General features: G+C 44.2%; 1 protein-coding gene across 3 annotated transcripts in view; it reads right to left on the bottom strand.

Annotated features, from left to right (window-relative positions):
- The window catches only part of FOXN3 (forkhead box N3), a 403,658-nt gene that overhangs the window by 118,360 nt on the left and 262,662 nt on the right, over positions 1 to 22,636 (bottom strand). For all 3 annotated transcript variants that reach the window (XM_007471896.1, XM_007471895.1, XM_007471897.1), the window contains exon 4: positions 3,382 to 3,446. In XM_007471896.1, the coding sequence (XP_007471958.1) occupies positions 3,382 to 3,446 (65 nt within the window). The remainder of the gene's footprint in view (positions 1 to 3,381; positions 3,447 to 22,636) is intronic.

Below are 22,636 nucleotides of genomic sequence, written 5' to 3'. Positions count from 1 at the left end.
AAACCAAATCTTACCCCATTATCCTCAAAACTGCAAGATGATTCAGCAGGCCCTCTTGCCAGTGAATCTGCAAGAACCGAAACACAGAGGCCGCCCTCAACAGGACCTGAGTGCTTCCAGTTAATTCTTGCAATTGGTTTTACGCTGGAAAAAAATAACTATACTACCGCTCTGCTCAACAGCTTATAAAGCAAACTACTATTAGACAATACACGTCGGTTCCCCACTGTACCAATTAGGTCATTCTGTTCCACTGATTTCAGGTTTTACCTTCCATTACTTCCTCTTTGGAAATCTCAGCTTTCTTCTGAAAAACATCTTGGAGCACATGATGTCATTATTCCAAAGTGCCCGCAAAGCCCTCATTTCTGCATCCACCCCATAGAGTCCCCATCGCTCTCTCTACCTGTGGTCCTCTCGTGCCCATGTGCTCTGGTTGTTTCCCTCCCGGCACCACCCCCACCTATTTACTTTTTAAGGCCTTGTACAAGTGTCAACTCTCCCAAGAAGTGACAGGCCCATGTTCCCTCCCTCCTGTCAAAAACAAGGCTCTGTCCTCGAAGCAACGGGGCACATCTGCTCATTTTGCTGCTTTTGGATTCTTTTAGTCTCAACCCGTAGGGTGACTTCACAGAGCAGGTTCTCCCCGGCCCCGTGCAGTCCGGTTTCGCCAGTTCTGCTTGTGGTCAGGGCCCACGGTCACAGCTGGGCTTTGCTGGCTGGTTGCTGGGTCCGTGTGTCACCCTGTGTGACCAAGCTTCACCTACTACCCTGCTTCTAGGAACTGGGTTTTTTAGGGGATCCTCCTGGCCTGCAATCCCAATCCTTGTGGCTGGAACCTATTAACAGAGTTCTTTCCTAGTCTGATTATCTAGAAAAACATCCTCCTGCTTGCTTTAGACATAAAGAAAAAATGTGGACATACATTGAAAATATAAAGTATAAAGATGAGAAAGTGAGCATAAGTCAGCTACATTTTTTTCTACTTGATTCTTAACTAAACCTTCCTCTGCCATGACTGGGCAGCTCCCTCCTTTCTATGCCAGTATCTCTACTGTAAAACTTTTGTTCCTGGGCATCAGCAACTTCTTGATAAGCCAGTACCGCCCGCCAGAGAAACACAAGAATATGACACAAATGAACTTATCTATGAAAGAGAAGCAGACTCACAGACACAGAGAACAGACGGTGGTTGCCAAGGGGGAGGAGGGGTGGGAGGGGGATGGAATGGGAGTTTGGGATTAGCAGAGGCAAACCATTATATATCGAATGAATATACAACAAGGTGCTATTGTATAGCACAGGAAACTGAATTCAATATCCTGTGATAAACTATAATGGAAAAGAATATAAAAAAGATATATATATATAAAAAACTGAATCACTTTGCTGTAGAGCAGAAACTAACACAACATTGTAAATCAACTATACATCAATAAAATAAAGTTAAAAAAATAATAATTCAGAAGAACACGCAGAGTTTAAAAAACCTTATTACAATGTAAGTGTCTCGTGAACGCTCTATACAGATACAGCAAATGAAGAAACACAACAGGAAAAAAAACATTGGCAAATCCCCACCCACACTCCAGAATTCTCACCACGATACTTCTGATTTTAACATGTACATAAAAAGTAAATGGGATGTATTGAATTGGATGTGGATTCAACAAGCATCTGAAATCTGTAATAATTTAATTCCCAATGCCTAGAGTAATTAGGAGAATGTTTAACCCTATGTAGAAAAGAAAAAAGTCTACCACCCATGAGACAGAATCTCACGGTGAAATCACTCAATTTCATAAACCTTATCAATTTTTCCCTCATGCTTCTGTCCTGCAGAAATAACCCAAAACTAACATGCTTAGAGCAAATCTTCCCTAATATGGAACTTAATGAATAAAAATCCTATAAGAAAATGCTCTAAGTAAATAAAATCCCTTTTGTGAAAATAATCCAACCATGAATGATAGTCATATCACTGCTACAGATCTAGAGGAAAAATAAGGATGCACATAACTTTGAAATCCACTCGAAAAACCCCAAAGGCTCATCATAATAGGTCTCCATTTACACTTTCTGAAGGGAGAACAGAATAGATTTTTTTTTAATTACGTATTAATTTTTGAGAGTGGAGGGAGTTCCCTTTCTTTTCTTAAATATTTAGGATATTTATGATGGTCATTAAAATTAGGATTAATCAGACCTGCCTACCTAAATTTCACCTGGACCAAGCAAAGATGCAAAGAAATTCTGAAGTTCCCAATTTCACAGGCTATTAAAAAGACAACATACAATTGTATGGCCTTGAAAACAACAGCACAAATGTGATGACATCTCTCACAATTGTTTGAGCTACTCTGGAAACCTGAAGGTAAATGCCTCTTTTCTTAGCTACATATATATCCTACTCCTTCACACACATGGCTGGCCCTGGGCGTGTACCTTTTAGGGAAAAGAGGTGTAACAGCTCTAAACCAACCAAGATGCACTGAAACTCCTCACCCTAAGCCCAGTACAGTTTCAAAGCTCTTGGCAAAACCAAATCCATCTGCTTTGGGCCAGTTGTGCCACTCTGACACCCAGCCAATCAAGAGAGGATAATGGGGAAGGGAAGTCAGAAGACACTTGGGGGCCAGCCAATTCCAGCTGATCTGCAGAGCAGACATCTCCCCAAAGTACTTTCTCAAAGTAGTTAGCGTGCATCTCATTGCTATTTTTAGGTCTGTGTTCTTCTTCGACTTTGGCCATTTTTAAAGAAACTTGACAGCAAAAGTAGAGATGAAAGGTGGTTTGAATTCCTTGAGTGCATTGGACAGGAAGTCGCGCAAGGCAGCTGAGGATGGACTGGACAGCAGAAAGAATGTCCCCCTGCAAATGACGCCCGCAGGGATGAGGGAGGGTGTCTGAACTCTGAGCCTCAGAACAAACCACAGTCACCCTTCCAGGCACACAGGGACGTCAGGGCACAGCAAGCAACAAGTGGATCTCCACGATGACCCAAGTGCCAAAACACCCACAACATTCCTCACAGCCCAAGCACTGGAAATCTGTAACAGGGTTTGATTTTACCAGCCCAATTTATGCTATCGTTGCATCCTAACTGCCACGTAATTCCAATTTCACCAAAGCAAGCCAACCACTTCTGGAATCTGACCAGGGACAACAGACCAAAGAAGCCATCTTATCTCAGATTGACAATTCATATCAACCAGGAGACGTCAGTAGGAAGAAATAAAGAGAACCGGACAAACAGAGCCATCCCACAGCAATCACAGAGTGCCCGCTCTGCAGCAGACAGAACTCTCCCGACAGACACCAGGAGAGAAGGAGTAGTGTGGGCATGGGGGAGGGGGAAAGGGGGGGCTGCCAGAGACCTACCTTGTAGAAGGGCTCCATTTCTCTTGAAGAAGGTGCTGCCCGGCCAGAGGGGTGGACCTGATGTGCTAAAACAGAATAGAAACCAGCATGAGGGCGAGCTTGTCTACACTCACTCAGTAGCACTCAGAAAACAACCCTTCCTCCAAACACATCCTTCAAAATGGCCTCAGAACACTTTCCCAATTATGCATTATTTACACCCTCTGAAAATGTATCTTTAAAAACCGTTAGTCTTGTTTTATGATGAATGGGCTTCATATTTCAACGTGCAGAACCCGTCCATGTGGGTATTCAGGTTACTGTCCTAACCCTGCTCCCTCTTGGGCACTGAAATCATTTGCAGGTAAACAAAATGGCCACATCAGATGCTCAACATCATAGCTTATAACTTTCGCTAATTTCTTCATAATTTTATGACTTTATGGGGCAAAGAACTCCCATCCATGTCTTCTGAGATCAGCAGGTTTCTCACCACTTCCTAGTGCCACCTGCCCATTATAAATGCTAGCTCGCCTTTCTTGGCTTTTCTACCACCAAATTCTCATTATACAGATATGACCTTGATCAACTCCCTCCCTCCCTCCCTCCCCTGTCTTCTTGTTTCACATCCCGTTTTCAATTCCTTGGCTTAAAATGTTGCACCCCATATCCCATAAAACACTTTGCAGATATGTTACCACTCACAGTCCTGTAACAGGGGAGGCAAGAAAAGATGAAAGATTAATGTATCACAATGACACTTTACTACATTTATAGACAAGCATTTTCACTGTTTTAAGACACCCAGTGAAAAACTTTATAACCAAGCCGGTCTTGGAGTAGAAAGGAGGTGATTCTAAATCAAGGATTGGTTTAGATTAATGTTAGAAAGCACTTAGTCAAAATTGTTACTACAGCCAGCCCAACAGGCAGTATAAATTACTTTCTCCAAGATAGAATGTGGCAAATGATACCAGTTAATGCATCATCAATCACCTTCAGCGTTAAAAAAAATTAAAAAGTTGGTCTAAATAATAAGTTTGTAAGTTTGGCAAACACGGACACACACACACAGAATAAGAAATCTGAAGGACTACCCAATGAATGTTTCTAGAGTCAATCAGGGTCTCTAGTGATGCAGGGGAACAATACTGTTAACAAGAAGGAGAAATGCCAGTGACACATTCTGTTGACCAACATTTCGTCCGCAGAGGTACAAATAGCGCACCAGGTATGGGGACATGTTACATGGCTGGTGAGAAGGAGGAAGAAAAGTGCTACAGCACACAAATACACCACAATAATGTCAAACGTGTCAGAAAACACACAGTATGAACCTTGATGTAAATGATAAAACTTTTGTTTTATCGTGGTTCGGATCCACTCTACTCAGAGTAAGTGAGGATAATGCATCTCAGCTACGGCTTTTCCTGCAGCCCTGATTCTCAGCTCTGGCTGCTGTGGCCTCTGAGTGGCCAGGAGTTGCACAGGACAGCAGGAGATCTGGCTGGGGTCTCAGGGCTGCAGGATGATGGCAGCAAGCCATCTCTTCTGTATGATTCTCTTCTGTATGATTCCTGTCCTATTCCGATTTGAGGCTGTTAAGGCTCAAAGTTGCATGAAGAATAATGTGCATTAAAATGCTTAAGACGATCTTTTAACAACCCCAGCCAGCTCCTGGGATTTTACCATCTTATTTTTATAAGAAAGCAGGAAATAGCCAGCTGGCTGTGGCCAACACTGAATCACCTGATTTCTAAAGATATTTAAAAACTGAGGAGTTCATTATAGAGGAGTTGGCGCTTCTGGAGAATTCGATAATTGACTATTACTGCAGGAGCCTGAATATCTAAGCTTACTTCCCTCCAAATCTCCTCTTTATTCTGACCTTGATTTGGCTGAAAACTGAGTAGACGCCAGGGATGGAGTAAACCTGGGGAACGGAGGACAGGTAAATCCAGTGGTGTAGATAAGGAAAATTCTCTGTATGATAGAAATCTACTTCAAGATTTCTACAACATCCTTTTAATGTACCTAAGTCACCGATCGCTATTCTGGTCGTTCTGCTGTGCTGCCGGTGTAATCTACACTCTCACAGTGGAGACAGATCTGGACTGGCCCACCTACCCGCTCTGATGTAGCCCCTGTTGTGACTGATGCATTCACCTGTGGGCTCGATTCCTGCTATGCTAATTGCACAGCTTTTGAGCTCACTGGCCCCATATTCTACACTCTTCTTTGGTATGGTCCCTCCAAGTGACATCTTCTAACTGTTAGGAGATTCAAGGATTTATTAAGAGCTTGTGGAAAACTGTGCTTGGACATGGACAGAAAAATTAGAAGCCATATTTTATGGCCTCTAGGAGGCTTACTGTCATACGTAGCTAGCTCCAACCTCTTGTGACTCTATCTAAAGAGACTAGAAATGCTTGTGGAAAGGCCAATGGTTATGGGCCTAGTGGCCACAGGTTGGGGAGAGAGCAAACTGATGTTCTTCCTCCATCTGCAGATATCCCTGGCTCACCGGGCTTTAAAGCTCAAAGTTAGCTTTTAAAAAGTATATAAAATTACTTAAAAATGTATAGCAACCACAGTAATTCAGAGAAGCCAGTGGTCGAGATCTTTGTGGGAGTATCTCAGGCCACTGTGGAAACCACTCATTTGTGTGGCAAATCAAGGAGGGGAGGGTGGGTGGCCTGTGCAGAGGAGGATGGGGGACTCTCCACCCTCAAGTCACCTAAACGCCAGTGAACTTGTAAATAGTCACTGCCATGGGAAGTGGCCACTAGGGCCCCCTTCAACCTACCCGAGTGGGTTTTAATCACCTTACAATGGTGCTCACGTTGCTTGAAGACAGGATACCAAATCACCATGTACAGAGCACAGTGGTCAACACTTTTCCGTGGGATCCTCCGATCCCATGAGAAGGCAAGGCAGAACCCCCTGTCCCCATTCTTCAGGTGATGGAGGGACTTGTTGAAGTCATCACATGGCTGGTCAGTGATCAGCCCAAGACCAGCCCACTGTACCACAAAGACACAGGTCAACGGCCCCGATTTCATTTCTCTTCGTCCAGCTTTCTCTTCCAGTCTTTCGGCACCAAACCCTTAGCTATCCTCCTCCATGGAAGAAGGCTGTGGACGGTATTTCACTAGGAATCTCTCCAAGACAAAATCCCAGGCTAGAAAAAGCAATCAGGCTCACCAGATGCGAAAGACAGACACGTGGGCTCATATTAGCAGAAACAATACAACGCTGGTGCCACAACTGTCTCACTTCAGTAATGCTCTAACAAAATCTCATGACCTTCAGCACCAGAAGCCAAACCCACGTGTGGCAAAGGAAGTCGAGCAACAGGTTAAGAGGGCCTGGCCTGCCAGCAAAGGCAGTTTGTCAACTGGCATTTGAGAACATTAATCCAGCTGATCATTAAGACCAGAGCTGAGCCAGCAAATCCCAAGGGAAGTGCCCTACCATCCCACCAGCACCTGCCGGAGACTCAGAGCTCTGTCTCTCCCTGGGCCTCACACACTCAGCTGCAGTTCTTCCAGCTCCCAAGGCGACACTGTAGGTCAACAGGTCGTCCGGCCCTAAGGTGGCTCTTGGCATAATGATGCCATCTGTCATGTGACACCCATGAGCTGTCATCATTGTCAGAACCAGATGAACTCTAACCAAGACCCTGGGAGGCTCTGGCAAGCTCCACACCTGTTTTCACCAGCCTGGACTTTCTATGAGTCTAAGAAAAGAGAATTAGGAAAAGTACTTCTAAGTACTTTTTTTTTTTTTTTTTTGCGGTACGCGGGCCTCTCACTGCGGTGGCCTCTCCCATTGCAGAGCACAGGCTCCGGACGCGCAGGCTCAGCAGCCATGGCTCACGGCCCCAGCTGCTCCACGGCATGTGGGATCTTCCCAGACCGGGGCACGAACCCACGTCCTCTGCATCGGCAGGCGGACTCTCAACCACTGCGCCACCAGGGAAGCCCTCTAAGTACTTTTTAAAAAGTACTTTTTGTCTAAGGACCCGGCTGCCAAATGTGAACTGGTTGATCTGAAAGAGAGAACAGGGTACTGCAACATGGATGAACCCCGAGGACATCATGCTAAGTGAAATATGCCAGTCACAAAAGGACAAATTCCAAGTTCATAGAGACAGAGTAGAAGGGGAGTTCCCAGAGGCTGGAGGGAGCGGGGAGTAGGGAGTTGTTTAGTGGGTACAGAGTTGCAGTTGTGTAAGATGAAAAGAGTTATGGGGGTTGGTTACCCAATAATGTGAATGTACTTAACACTATTGAACTGTACACTTAAATGGCTAAGATGGTATATTTTATGTTATGTGTATTTTACTACCACAACAAAAAATTTTTACTGTAAAATGACAGAGGGAGAGAGAGAGAGAGAGAGAGAAAGAATGAATACAGGAAGGACCCCGGAAGAAGTGAATCAAAGTCTAAAGAGTTTTGGGCAGTGAAAGATCAACCTACATGCTGTGTTTCTGAAGGTCCCCTGCAGTTAGCATCTCTGCCAGAGTGGCCCAAAGTACACTAAACAACAGAAAGGGATGTGGTGAGACCAGCCTATCCTAACCTGGTCCTTATAGAGGCCAGAGCTTGCCTGGCAGTCTTCAGGCAGCTGAGCAGATCTCTGACATATACTTGGAATTCTACTGTTAATTCTAACTGTGGATTGATCAACAGAATGTCACAGAAAAACAAATGTGACCTACACCACAGACTAACACAGACACGTTGGGTGAAGGATGCCAGTCTTGAAGTTTGGAATGCAGGAATCAGACGTGTGTGAGATGGTCTCAAGTTTCACAAAACACCCTTCATAATTTGAGACGCATCACTAAAGAGTCCAGTTGAAAGTTCAGAAGTCTCAGGGACTTTTAGAACCTTCCATATAAAACCGGAGTATGCTGACATTCAAAGGGATCTCAGGGGCCACCTGGTTCCATCCGAGCTGTGGTGCGGACAGCACAAGATTTGGACTCAAGGAATTTGTTGAAAACACAAGCTGAGGGCTTCCCTGGAGGCGCAGTGGTTGAGAGTCCGCCTGCCGATGCAGGGGACACGGGTTCGTGCCCGGGTCCGGGAAGATCCCACATGCCGCGGAGCGGCTGGGCCCGTGAGCCATGGCCACTGAGCCTGCGTGTCCGGAGCCTGTGCTCCGCAACGGGAGAGGCCACAACAGTGAGAAGCCCGCGTACCGCAAAAAAAACAAAAAAACAAAACACAAGCTGAAAACAGGTCTCAATTCCACTCCTACAAACAGGGAGCAGTTACAGCACGTAGTGCTGGAGAATTAAATGAGATGATGCATGTAACAAAGGACACTCTGTGAACTGCAAAAATCCCAGTGGTTGTCTTGATTACAAGAAAACTGCAGTTCAGAGAAGTTAAATGATGTGCTCGGTGCCAACACTTCCTCCTACATCCTGTGGCCTCTCCCAGTTAGGCTCTCAGCTTCACTTCTGTGACGGAAGAGCTAACCACACCTTCATCTTCCTCTTCCCCTTAAGGATGCTTTGAGATCATCTCATTTGCAAACGTTCCTCCACCCCAAGTAGCAATGAACACTTTCTAAAGATTAACGGGCTGGAAGAAGCAGCTTCAGGGATGCCACCTACTCCAAAGAAAGCTAAAAAAAAAAGACAGCTCTGCCCAGAATCCTGCATAGATCCAAACTAGTAAGTACGGCTGCCCACAGTGACCTCTCAGGGTCAGGCAATCAAGAGGCAGAAGAGACCAGGTGGAAACGTATCAGGACTGGCCAATTTTCAGAGGCTGACAATTATTGGGAAGGCATTACTGGAGTGATCAGACAATACCCAGCAAGGACCACAAAAGCCACAACGGAGAGTGTGGCAAGATTACTCTGAAGGCAAAACTCGGATCGTGGTAAGAAATGGAATGGCTTTGTCACCTCAGCCAAATGTCAAGACTGGAGAATTGGGAGATTGGGATTGACATATATACACCAATATGTATAAAATGGATAACTAATAAGAGCCTGCTGTATAAACAAATAAAGTTAAAGTTAAAAATTTTTTTAAAAGACTGGAGACTCATCCTGTCTCCAACTGGATCAACCTGCAAAGCATTCCTGTGTGCCCATCACAGCCAAGCGTATGCTAGGCTGCAGCGGATGGGGGCGGGGAACGGCTGTGAGACTCGGACAGGGATGGCTGCTCTGGAGCAAGATCTACTGTGCGATTTTAAATACATCAATAATGTTCCACGAAGTATGCTCTGACGTTTAGGGCTTCCCTCCTCAGACACGTTTGAGATGTGCTGTTGACCTGTGGCAGGGTTTCTTAACCTTGGCACTGCTGACCTTTGGGGCTGGATCATCTTTATGGTGGGGGCCGTCCCGTGGGTGCTAGGGTGTTCGGCAGCCTCCCTGGCCTCTACCCACTAGATCCCAGCACCAACCCTGCCCAGCTGTAACAAATAAAAATGTCTCCAGAAACTACCATGTGTCCTCTGGGAGATAAAATGGCCCCCAGACAAGAACCATTACCTGATGGCCAGCAACCCGACTAAGCTGCCCTCACTCTGCTCTCCACTCGCCAAGTCCCAACACCCCCCTCCCCACTCCATACCTCATCAGGCAAAAGCGCCACCTCCTCTTTTCTAAAACCAAAGCCATTCCTCACAAGCTCACTCACCCTCCGTTATTTCTACCTGTTTCTGCACCTTCTTCTTTGCCAAAACAACACCCCTGTTGCCCTCTCTTCCTCTGGCATCTTTCCTCCTGCCATTGTCCCTTGTCTCCCCTCACCTCCCCCTTCCAGGACATCTTAGCTGACCCATCATCCAACATCACCTAGTGTCCAGATCCTCCTCTTGGCCCCCATGACCCTGCCACGCACTAACCAAGCCCAGGAGCTGGGCGACAGTGCCCGACCTCCGCTCTTCTGTGTCACGGTGTCCCCGGACTGGCTGCGATCCCCTCACGTCTGGGTCATCAGAGGCCCCCAAGTCACCCCGCCATTCAGGGCTAAGGGCCTTGATGGCTCTACAGCCCCTCCCCCCTGCCCACTCCATGCCCGCCCACATGCATGCACACGAGAGGTTTACCTTATTATTATTTTTTTCTAATTACATAAACTCTCTATCACTTTTGACATTATCTCTTTAAAACCCTTTCTAAGTTGAGCCTCACAACACCCACCTAGCCTGGCTCTCCTTCCGCTTTCCTTTCTATGAAACCCGCCGCTAGCTCTCTGTGCAGCCCTGCCCCCATAATGATGGGTGTTCCTAGAGCCTTAGCCCTCTCCCCTCCTCTACTCATTCCCCTTTGTTAGGAGAGTTCATGAACTCCTGGGAAATCTGGCTTTTCCAATTCTGTATCTCGAGCTGATCTTGCCTCCAGACTCTGGAATGTATTTCTGGCTGCATCCCCCCTGGGCCACATCGATTCAAATGAGGGAGCCAGTTTCCCGCCTCTGTTTGCCCTGCTGGTCCCCACGGGCACTTTCCACACTGCCCTGGATTTCTCAGTGTCTCTCTGTTGGTTCTCTAGGGCTGTCATAACGAAGTGCCTCAGGTAAGTATCTTAAAACAATAGAAATTTCTTCTCTCCCAGTTGTGGAGGTTAGGAGTCCAAAGTCAAGGATGGTTCCTTCTAAGGGCTGTAAGTGAGAATCTGTTCTATGCCGCTCCCCTAGTTTCTGGTGGTTGTAGGCAATCCTTGGCCTTCCTTGGCTTATATATGCATCACCCTGTCTCCGCCTTCATGTTTATATGGCATTCTCCCTGTGTGTGCTTTCTGTGTTCAAATTCCTCCTTTTAATATTGGCTCAGGGGTCCACAATACTGCAGTATGACCTCATCTTCGCTAACAACTGCAGTGACCATATTTCCAAATGAGATCATATTCTAGAGTGCTGGGTGTTAGGACCTCACAGCAATACATGAAGTTTTGGAGGGGACAACTCAGCCCACCACAGTGTCTGTGACTCTCTCCCTTTACACATGGTGCACTCACTCCCTGACACACTGCGACATCTCAGTCTGTCTTCTCCTAAATCCCTACCACCTATGGCAAAGCTTGGAACTTGGCTGGTACCTGTCAATGCTTGTTGAAAGAATAAAAGTTACCAATTAATTCAACTCAGCATTCCTCAAAAAAAGAAAAAAAAATGACTCAGCTTTTGGTGATTGCCTGTAAAATGTTCAAGTTAAAAATTCTGGTGCTCATGGAACATTCTACAGGATAGATCATATCTTGGGTCACAAATCAAGCATTGGTAAATTAAAGAAAATTGAAATCTTATCAAGTATCTTTTCTGACCATAACGCTGTAAGACTAGATATAAATTACAGGAAAAAATCTTTATAAGATACAAACACATGGAAGCTGAACAATACACTACTTAATAACAAAGAGATCACTGAGGCAATCAAAAAACACCTAGAAACAAATAACAATGAAAACACGATGACCCAAAACCTATGCGATGCAGCAAAAGCAGTTGTAAGAGGGAAGTTTATAGCCATACAATCCTACCTCAATAAACAAGAAACATCTCAAATAAACAATCTAACCTTACACCTAAAGCAATTAGAGAAGGAAGAAACAAAAAAACCCACAGTTAGTAGAAAGAAAGAAATCATAAAGATCAGAGCAGAAATAAATGAAAAAGAAATGAAGGAGGGGCCTCCCTGGTGGCGCAGTGGTTGAGAATCTGCCTGCCAATGCAGGGGACACGGGTTTGAGCCCTGGTCTGGGAAGATCCCACATGCTGCGGAGCAACTGCGCCCGTGAGCCACAATTACTCAGCCTGCACGTCTGGAGCCTGTGCTCTGCAGCAAGAGAGGCCGTGATAGTGAGAGGCCCGCGCACCGCGATGAGGAGTGGCCCCTGCTTGCCACAACTAGAGAAAGCCCTCGCACAAAAACAAAGACCCAAAACAGCCCATAAATAAATAAACTAATTAATTAAATTTAAAAAAAAAGAAAAGAAATGAAGGAAACAATAGCAAAGATCAATAAAACTAAAAGCTGGTTCTTTGAGAAGATAAAAAAAATTGATAAACCATTAGCCAGACTCATCAAGAAAAAAAGGGAGAGGACTCAAATCAGCAGAATTAGAAATGAAAAAGGAGAAGTAACAGCTGACACTGCAGACATACAAAGGGTCATGAGAGATTACTACAAGCAACCATATGCCAATAAAATGGGCAACCTGGAGGAAATGGGCAAATTCTTAGAAAAGCACAACCTTTCGAGACTGAACCAGGAAGAAATAGAAAATATAAACAGACCAATCACAAGCACTGATATTGAGACTGTGATTAAATATCTTCCAACAAGGGCTTCCCTGGTTGAGAGTCCACCTGCCGATGCAGGGGACACGGGTTCGTGCCCTGGCCTGGGAAGATCCCACATGCCGCGGAGAGGCTGGGCCCGTGAGCCATGGCCGCTGAACCTGCATGTCCGGAGCCTGTGCTCCACAACGGGAGAGGCCACAACAGTGAGAGGCCCGTGTACCGCAAAAAAAAAAAAAAAGAATCTTCCAACAAACAAAAAGCCCAGGACCAGATGGCTTCCCAGGCAAATTCTATCAAACATTTAGAGAAGAGCTAACACCTATGGTTCTCAAACTCTTCCAAAATATAGCAGAGGGAGGAACACTCCGAAACTCATTCTACGAGACCTCCATCACCTTGATACCAAAAGCAGACAAAGATGTCACAAAGAAAGAAAACTACAGGCCAATATGACTGATGAACATAGATGCAAAAATCCTCAACAAAATACTAGCAAACAGAATGCAACAGCACATTAAAAGGATCATACACCATGACTAAGGGGGGTTCATACACCATGACCAAGGGGGTTTTATCCCAGGAATGCAGGAATTCTTCAATATACACAAATCAATCAATGTGATACACCCTATTAACAAATTGAAGGAAAAAACCATATGCTCATCTCAACAGATGCAGAAAAAGCTTTCGACAAAATTCAACACCCATTCATGATAAAAACCCTCCAGAAAGCAGGCATAGAGAGAACTTACCTCAACATAATAAAGGCCATATACGACAAAGCCACAGCCAACATGGTTCTCAATGGTGAAAAACTGAAACCATTTCCACTAAGATCAGGAACAAGACAAAGTTGCCCACTCTCACCACTATTATTCAACATAGTTTTGGAAGTCTTAGCCACAGCAATTAGAGAAGAAAAAGAAATAAAAGGAATCCAAATCGGAAAAGAAGAAGTAAAGCTGTCATTGTTTGCAGATGACATGATGCTATACATAGAGAATCCTAAAGACTCTACCAGAAAACTACCAAAGCTAATCAATGAATCTGGTAAAGTAGCGGGATACAAAATTAATGCACAGAAATCTTTTGCATTCCTATACACTAATGATGAAAAATCTGAAAGAGAAATTAAGGAAATACTCCCATTTACCACTGCAACAAAAAGAATAAGATACCTAGGAATAAACCTACCTAGGAGACAAAAGACCTGTATGCAGAAAACTATAAGACAGTGATGAAAGAAATTAAAGATGGTACAAACAGATGGAGAGATATACCATGTTCTTGGATTGGGAGAATCAACATTGTGAAAATTTCACAATTTGTAAGGAAACACAAAAGACCCCGAATCGCCAAAGCAATCTTGAGAAAGAAAAATGGAGCTGGGGGAATCAGGCTCCCTGACTTCAGAGTATACTACAAAGCTACAGTAATCAAGACAGTATGGTACTGGCATAAAAACAGAAATATAGATCAATGGAACAGGATAGAAAGCCCAGAGATAAACCCACACACATATGGTCACCTTATCTTTGATAAAGGAGGCAAGAATATACAATGGAGAAAAGACAGCCTCTTCAACAAGTGGGGATGGGAAAACTGGACAGCTACGTGTAAAAGAATGAAATTAGAACACTCCCTAACACCGTACACAAAAATAAGCTCAAAATGGATTAAAGACCTAAATGTAAGGCCAGAAACTATCAAACTCTTAGAGGAAAACATAGGCAGAACACTCTATGACATAAATCACAACAAGATCCTTTTTGACCCACCTCCTAGAGAAATGGAAATAAAAACAAAAATAAACAAATGGGACCTAATGAAACTTCAAAGCTTTTGCACAGCAAAGGAAACCATAAAAAAGATGAGAAGACAACCCTCAGAATGGGAGAAAATATTTGCAAATGAAGCAAGTGACAAAGGATTAACCTCCAAAATTTACAAGCAACTCATGAAACTCAATACCAAAAAAACAAACAACCCAATCCAAAAATGGGCAGAAGACCTAAATCGACCTTTCTCCAAAGACATACTGATTGCCAACAAACACATGAAAGAATGGTCAACATCATTAATCATTAGAGAAATGCAAATCAAAACTACAATGATGTATCATCACCTCACACCAGTCAGAATGGTCATCATCAAAAAATCTACAAACAATAAATGGTGGAGAGGGTGTGGAGAAAAGGGAACCCTCTTGCACTGTTGGTGGGAATGTAAACTGATACAGCCACTATGGAGAACAGTATGGAGGTTCCTTAAAAAAACCTAAAAAGAGAACTACCATATGACCCAGAGATCCCACTACTGGGCATATACCCTGAGAAAGCCATAATTCAAAAAGAGTCATGTACCACATTTCATTGCAGCTCTATTTACAATAGCCAGGACATGGAAGCAACCTAAGTGTCCATCAACAGATGAATGGATAAAGAAGATGTGGCACATATATACAATGGAATATTACTCAGTCATAGAAAGAAATGAAGTTGAGTTATTTGTAGTGAGGTGGATGGACCTAGGGTCTGTCATACAGAATGAAGTAAGTCAGAAGGAGAAAAACAAATACTGTATGCTAACAAATATATGTGGAATCTTAAAAAAAAAAAAAGTTCTGAAGAAACTAGGGGTAGGACAGGAATAAAACGCAGACATAGACAATGGACTCAATCACACGGGGAAGGGGAAGGGTAAGCTGGGACAAAGTGAGAGAGTGGCGTGGACATATATACACTACCAAATGTAAACTAGATAGCTAGTGGGAGGCAGCCGCATAGCACAGGGAGATCAGCTGGGTGCTTTGTGACCACCTAGAGGGGTGGGATAGGGAGGGTGGGAGGGAGACGCAAGAGGGAGGAGATATGGGGATATATGCAGATGTATAGCTGATTCACTTTGTTACAAAGGAAAACTAACACACCCACCGCAAAGCAATTATACTCCAATAAAGATGTTAAAAAAAAAAAAAAATCTGGGATCTCAACCAAGGTTCTCTCCTGAACCCCCATCTGCTGTCATCCATTCCTGCCAACGCCTTCTTTCAAAAGACTCTTGCAATTTCCCTTCCTTTGTGCTTCTACTCTACTGTGTCAACTCATATGCAGATGTTCCCACTAGCATCCTAATAGGTCTGCCCATCTCCAGCCTTTCCCCCACCCCCAGTTCTCCCTGCCTAATACCTTTACAGTCTTCTCAGAGCACAGTATCTTCCTGAGCTCTCCCCTTGGTTTGCAAACTGTTCCCCAGGGAACCCCCAGGGGGTGCCTATAGTGCTGCCAGTGGTGGGCATGGGGGACGGGTGTCTAGGTGAGGTCCTGCACCAATGTCAACAAAGCATCTCATACTATGTATAAAATAGATAACTAATGAGAACCTACTGTATAGCACAGGGAACTCTACTCAGTGATCCGTGGTGACCTAAAGGGGAAGGAAAGCCAGAAAAGAGGGGATATATGTATACGTATAGCTGATTCACTTTGCTGTATAGTAGAAACTAACACAACACTGTAAAGCAACTGTACTCCAATGAAAATTAATTAAAAAAAAAAGCATCTCATTTTTCATGTGTCTGACGTGTTGAGTTTCCACATAATTTTTCATTCGAAGAGCTTGATGGTTATAAAAGTGGGTGAAAACCAGTAGCTTATAGGGCAGAGTTAAGTCCAATAGGTCCTCTGCCCCAAGAGGCCTTTCTATTCCTTCTCAAACGTTCCCCCTGATCCCCAACATACCACCTGAGGCAGGTCTCCAGAACACACTCGTACCCCATATATTTCTATGACCCATTCAAGCCAATTTGAAACAGGAGGGAAGGGGGCAAGGCACAACCTTTAAAGGAATGACACAGCCATTGAGGACACAACATCAACTGGTTAGAACCAACTAAGTCCAAGATGGTGGAAGATTCGACTTTTAGTGGACCTTGAGCCTCATTATATGCTCATTGGAATACATCAGCATATGCTAAATGACACACCCACCAGTGCCATGACAGTTCTGAGGCTAACCATAAAAGGTCAAAAAGTGGGCTGTGGTACAATTCCTGTAGATCTCCACCCCTTCGACACAATATCCACAGTTGGAACAATCCTCCCACTCATTAGCCTATGAAATTACCCAGCCCGTAAAAACTAACCTCCCCATATTTCGGGGCCTCTCGCCTTCTGAGACGGCCCACACTCTGTCTATGGAATGTGTTTCTCTCTAAATAAGTCCACTTCTTACCTATCACTTTATTTCTCACTGAATTCCTTCTGTGAGGGGACATAAAAGAACCTGAGCTTCATTAAGTCCTGAGACCAGGTGTGTGATCTCAATTAAAAGACACTGGGTTCAAGTGCCAATCTGGGTTGTATGGGTTCAGATTCTGTTCCCCTCTGCTGAAATGCCCTGCTCCCATGTTCTCTTTGCCTATTCAACTCCCATCCATCCTTTATGGTTCAACTCAAATCCCGGATCTTTTTCTGGTCACTCCTACACTGGAACCTCTCCCCACTCTGAATTTGGTAATTCCTGTATAGTACAGTCTATTTGGTAATTCCTGTATAGTACAATTTGGCAGCTGATTGTACTATGTGATATTTCCTGATCTGATGTCTTACACCTTTAATTCACTTTCCATAGGTGTGTGTCTTACCTTTCCAAAGGGCAGAAACCCCATGTAGGCAGAGACTAAAGGTGACTCCCCTCCTAGAATTTAGCCAAGTTCACTGTACACAAAAATTGTTGCTATTATTCTACTAAGTGATGGTCTAAAATAGCAGAAGTGCTACCTGCATATCATAAACAGAATTATTTCACACAGTAGGATTTCTAAAAAATTCTCTTAGTAGACATAATTCTCTTACAAAGGAACTAGCCTATACAGTAAGCAACATTCCTTCTTCCACTATCATCATCTCAGATAAAAACTTAAAAATCTTAAAAAATGGAAACAAAATTACAAATCTCATCTTTGATGGTAAGTAATACGTGAGGTAATTTGGATTACTCTTTTCTGGGATTTTTTGATTACTTAGGAATATATAAATAACTAGATAAGTACATGTATATTTTTGATAATATGGAATGCATGTTTGAGTATACTGAAGAAATTCTGCCTGAAGCCTGGGCTACTATTTTAGATGCATACAGCTCATGATACATCTTATGAACAGATGCAAAGGTGTTTATCATTATCTTTGTGCTACACAGTTTCTAATTTTACATATGAAAACCAAGGCATCATTCAGCATAAAGTACATTATTTGCATGATATATTTGCATTTGTAAAACACCCACATTTACTTTTACTGCTTAATGGGCCTGGTTAAAATGGGCCACTCTATATAAATGGAGCACACTGGTTCCCAACTCAATGGTGCTGATAAGAAAACGACTCCTTTTAGATGCAAATGAACCTACTAATCACAATTAAAATGGTGGAGTTGAGGAAAGCTGAGCAGCTGTTCCAAGAGCTACAAGTCTAGGGCCAGTTTGGTTCCAGCTTAATCTCAGGAGCAGCCTGGGACTCCCCAGAGGACAACTGCCCAGGGGCCAGTGGGATAATAAACTTAGCTTTTTCAAAGGTGTTTGGGAGAGGTTAGAGGTAGCTCCCGAATCTGGGCTGACTGTGCAACTGTGGTCATCCGTCCAGTTCAAAGGACATAAGTGGTGCAGAAGGGAGGAGGATTGCATTTGTAAGACTCACAGAGGAAAGGCAAGACACAAAAAATTAAGTAACTGAGGCATCCCTTCGAAACGGTGTAGTCGCTATGGAAAACAGTGTGGTGTTTCCTCAAACAATTAAACGTAGAATTACCACAGGATCCAGTCCACTTCTGGGACTATACTCAAAAGAACTGAAAGCAGGAACTCAAAGAGTTGCTTGTACCCCCATGTTCACAGCAGCATTATTCACAATAGGTAAAGGGCGGAAGTGACCAGAGTGTCCATCGATGCATGAATGGATAAAGAGTACCTGGTAAATACATACAATGGAATATTATTCAGTCTTAAAAGAAGAAAGAAATTCCAACACATACTATAACACAGATGAACCCTGAGGACATTATGCTAAGTGAAATAAGCCTGTCACAAAAAGACAAGTACTCTATGATTCTGCTTATATAAGGTACCTAGAGTAGTCAAATTCACGAAAGGCAGAAAGTAGACTGGTGGTCGCCAGGGTCTGCGGGGAGGAGGGAATGGGGCGTTGTTGTTTAACGGTTACAGAGTTTCAGTTTTGCAAGATGAAGTTAGTTCTGAAGATGGATGGTGGGGATGACTGCACCACAATGTGAATGTACTTAATGCCACTGAACTGTACACTTAAAAATAGTTAAGATGATAAATTGATATTATGTGGATTTTTCTATAACTAATGAGAACCTACTACATATAGCACAGGGAACTCTACTCAATGCTCTGTGGTGACCTAAATGGGAAGGAAATCCAAAGAAGAGGGGATATAGGTACACGTATAACTGACTCACTTTGCTGTACAGCAGAAACTAACACAACAGTGTAAAGCAACTATACTCCAATAAAAATTTTAAAAACTAAAAATAAAAACAAATAGTAGCTAACTAGCTAGCTAGATAAGTAAATAAATATGCAGCTATTCCCTAGTGGCCAGCCAGACACTCACGTAGGGCAGGTGGAGCTTCTGCTCCTCTGGGCCAAGGCTCTGGCAATAGGAGCTGGGTTGCCCACCTTCCTTTCTCTGACTCATCCATTCATTGAATAACATGTCTTTACACCTGCTATGGGGACACAGCAATGAAGAAATTATACTGTCCTCCAAGAGGCAGGGCCATGGCTGGCTAAATAGATAAAATAAAGAATCCGTGGTTGTTCAGAGAATGACACACAGCTCTGGACCCTACTGCCCTTGGGTCCCTCAATTACTAAGCTATGAATCTGGACACTAGCACCTTCTGGACAACAACCCTCTTTTTGGGCAGAAACCATGGACAATTCCTCTCTTCCATGAAGCCTACCCTGATTTGATCTTTATCTGTCCCTTGTTTGAAGTCTGGCAGCCCCGCCATCAACACACAGACTTCAACACCAACTGTCCTGCCAGTTCTCCAGCTGCCTCCCCGGGAAAACTACAGACCCTCCAAAAGTGTCATCCATCTTGCTGGGTGCTCAGCACAGGGCATGGTACCTAGTACCTGCTCGATAAACACTGACTATTATCCCAGCCCAGAGAGCAGCCCCTCAATATACCCTTAGGTGCATTCCTGGGGGGTTGAAACATGGAGGCTTTGTCATGGAATTTCTCTATCTCAGGGTCACTGCCCATGAACACAGACACCAAGACCCTTCAAGGAGCAGCTTGCACGAGGATGCAGGTCTGGGATGCAGTGACCTAGGGTGGCACAGGGACAGTGTGGCCCTCTGGCCATGCAGGGCTGCAGGGGCATCGAGACTGAGGAACCCCAGCCCTTCTCTCCTTCCCTTGGCAGCGGTTTTGTGGCGATCTTGAACAATTGTGCAAAGAGGCTCCAGCTTATTAACAGGTGGAACCAGTTGGGGACCTGAAACAGTATCATGTAGTTGGAGACAAGTGACCTTTCCCCAAAATCCACTCCTTTAAGAGGATCACCTCTTGAGCGAAAATATCATTTTGTTTTGAACTCAATTTCATTTTGCCTTGAAATCCTTGGGCCATCGCCCGTCACCAAGAAGCAGGAAGGGTCAGCCACACTCCTATCTTCTGTCTCAGGACTGAAGGGTTGTTCTGAGGCTGTCACAACCATGCACTGCACAATACAGATAATGTTAATAACGTTACCCATCGCCATTCCATTGCACTAATACAGCTTTCAGGGAAAAACCTCAGTAACAGAGACAAAAGTCACTATGACCTATTTATCTTTCAGGCTTGTGGAGATCAAGAGATATAAACGTTTAGTCGAAGTTTTGGACACAGTTTGATTCCCAGTACTCCCTACAATGCTGAAAACTGGTCACAGACAAGAAAATGACCTATTTGTGGCAAAGCTGTGGTTTACCTTGACAATTCATTTCCTCCCTTTGAGAGAGCCAGTCCCACCCCCGGGCTCCACCAAGAAGATGAGAGACATAAATGCTGATTTTGGAAAGCTGATGCTATAGCGCTGGACATCTCCATCTACACGTTCTATCAAGGGTACCAAATCCAGGCGTTCAAATGCTGAAGTTGTACATAACAGAAGTTGTTTTCTTTCTTTCTTTTTAAAAAAATATTTCTCCTATGGTTTATTGGATCTAGTTATGGTTGGCTTTGAAGTGACAAAGAGCAACTTTCCATTTCCAGAAGGTAATCTCTTACATCTGCCAAGGCAACAAATATTGTGATTGGCATCAGCGTCTAAACTATGCCTTTGTCCTAATACTTCCAACTGAGCATAAAGAACTGGCTCTGCCTTCAAAGATGCGCCCTCCACTCCTTCCTCTCTCCGTAATCCCTCGCCACCTCCCTCACCACCTGTACCAAGCCGTGACTTGCCTGTGACTCTCTTATTCTCAAATCGGCCCATGTGGACCCTGAGCCCCACTCAGGAAAACCAGAGAAGAAATGACTGGAAAACCCACACCATGTGGGCTAGAGCTTATATAACTGACTCTTCACCTAAAACTTCACACCCATTGGATTCTTCTAGAAAACCTACAGAAACATCCATTCCTCTCCTTAAAAGACAACGAAGCAGTTAGGGAGTTTGGGATTGTCATGTACACACTGCTGCTATATTTCAAATGGATAACCAACAAGGACCTAGCGTACAGCACAGGGAACTCTGCTCAATATTATGCAACAACCTAAATGGGAAAACCATTTGAAAAAGAATAGATACATGTGTATGTATAACTGAACCACTTTGCTGTACACATGAAACTAACACAACACTGTTAATCAACGATACTCCAATATAAAATAAAAAGTTAAAAAAAAAAAGACAGTGGAGCAAATAATGTTGCTAAACTTCCTTAACAGTATTAAAGTCAGGAGAATATAGTTTCAGAACAGTACTGTTACTTCTTGGCCACAGTTACAGAGATGGGGATGTGAGGACTGTGCTTTACACAGGTCCATGGTACATAGGGACTGGTGGGAACATTTCTTCCTGGGTAAAAAGTCGGTGTAGCTGTGTGAGAGGTTTTTTGTTTTGCTTTGTTTTGTTCTGCACTTCCCTCTTCCCTGACTTACCACAACTTAAGCGAAGCCTGAAGCATATTCAGGAAACCCTTAGCTTCCTGAAAACTTTGGGAGAACTCGACTCCCATGTGTAGACCGTGCTTCCTGGGGCCTGGTCATCATGCTGTCCTGGGAGTGTCCACTGATCACACACAGCACACGCTTCACGTCCAAGGCTCACAGCATCCTCATTGGTGCCACCTGGCCTGAGAGCTCCTGAAGGACACGAGTCATGCCCCTGACTCGCTCGCAGAGCCCAGCACTAAATCTGGCTGGAAGAGGTCTTCCCACGGTGTTTCCTCTGCACCTTCCACTGCCCTCCTTTCAAGGCAAAGCCCCACCGAGTCACGTGCCACCCAGTTTCAGGACCACTGTCCCAGGCTTAGCCTTTGCTGGGGCGATGCTTTACGTTTAGGGCACCCTTAGCACACGTACGTTAAATAATTGCCACCACTTCATCTCCGCAGATGTACGGACTTTCATTAGCGGTGACTCCATTGAATTTTTGTGAAATTCAGTCAATCGTGTGTTCAAAACCACTCCCTGGGCTCCCTGTGGGTTGTGTCACTCCCAATTTTCCTAGCTCTAAGCGACTGGCTCAACCTGCTCTGGCTTCATCTCCTACCATCCCTTGTCTTGTTTTTGCTTGTTTGTATTTTTTTTTGCTTTTCGCTCTGGCAATACCAAGTTGCTCATGGGCTCCCAAACACACCAGAATGCCTCTCACCTCCGTCTTTGCTCACTCAGCTGCCACGCTCGAAACACCTCTCCCTCTATTGTCCTCTTTGCAAACTCTGACGCGTTCTCGAAAATTCTGCTCTTCC

The sequence above is a fragment of the Lipotes vexillifer genome, unplaced genomic scaffold, assembly GCF_000442215.2.
Source record: "Lipotes vexillifer unplaced genomic scaffold, Lipotes_vexillifer_v1.1 scaffold751, whole genome shotgun sequence".
In the NCBI taxonomy this organism is placed as follows: domain Eukaryota; kingdom Metazoa; phylum Chordata; class Mammalia; order Artiodactyla; family Lipotidae; genus Lipotes; species Lipotes vexillifer.
Note: the sequence above shows the minus strand (reverse complement) of the source record. Positions and strands in the feature narration are given on the sequence as shown.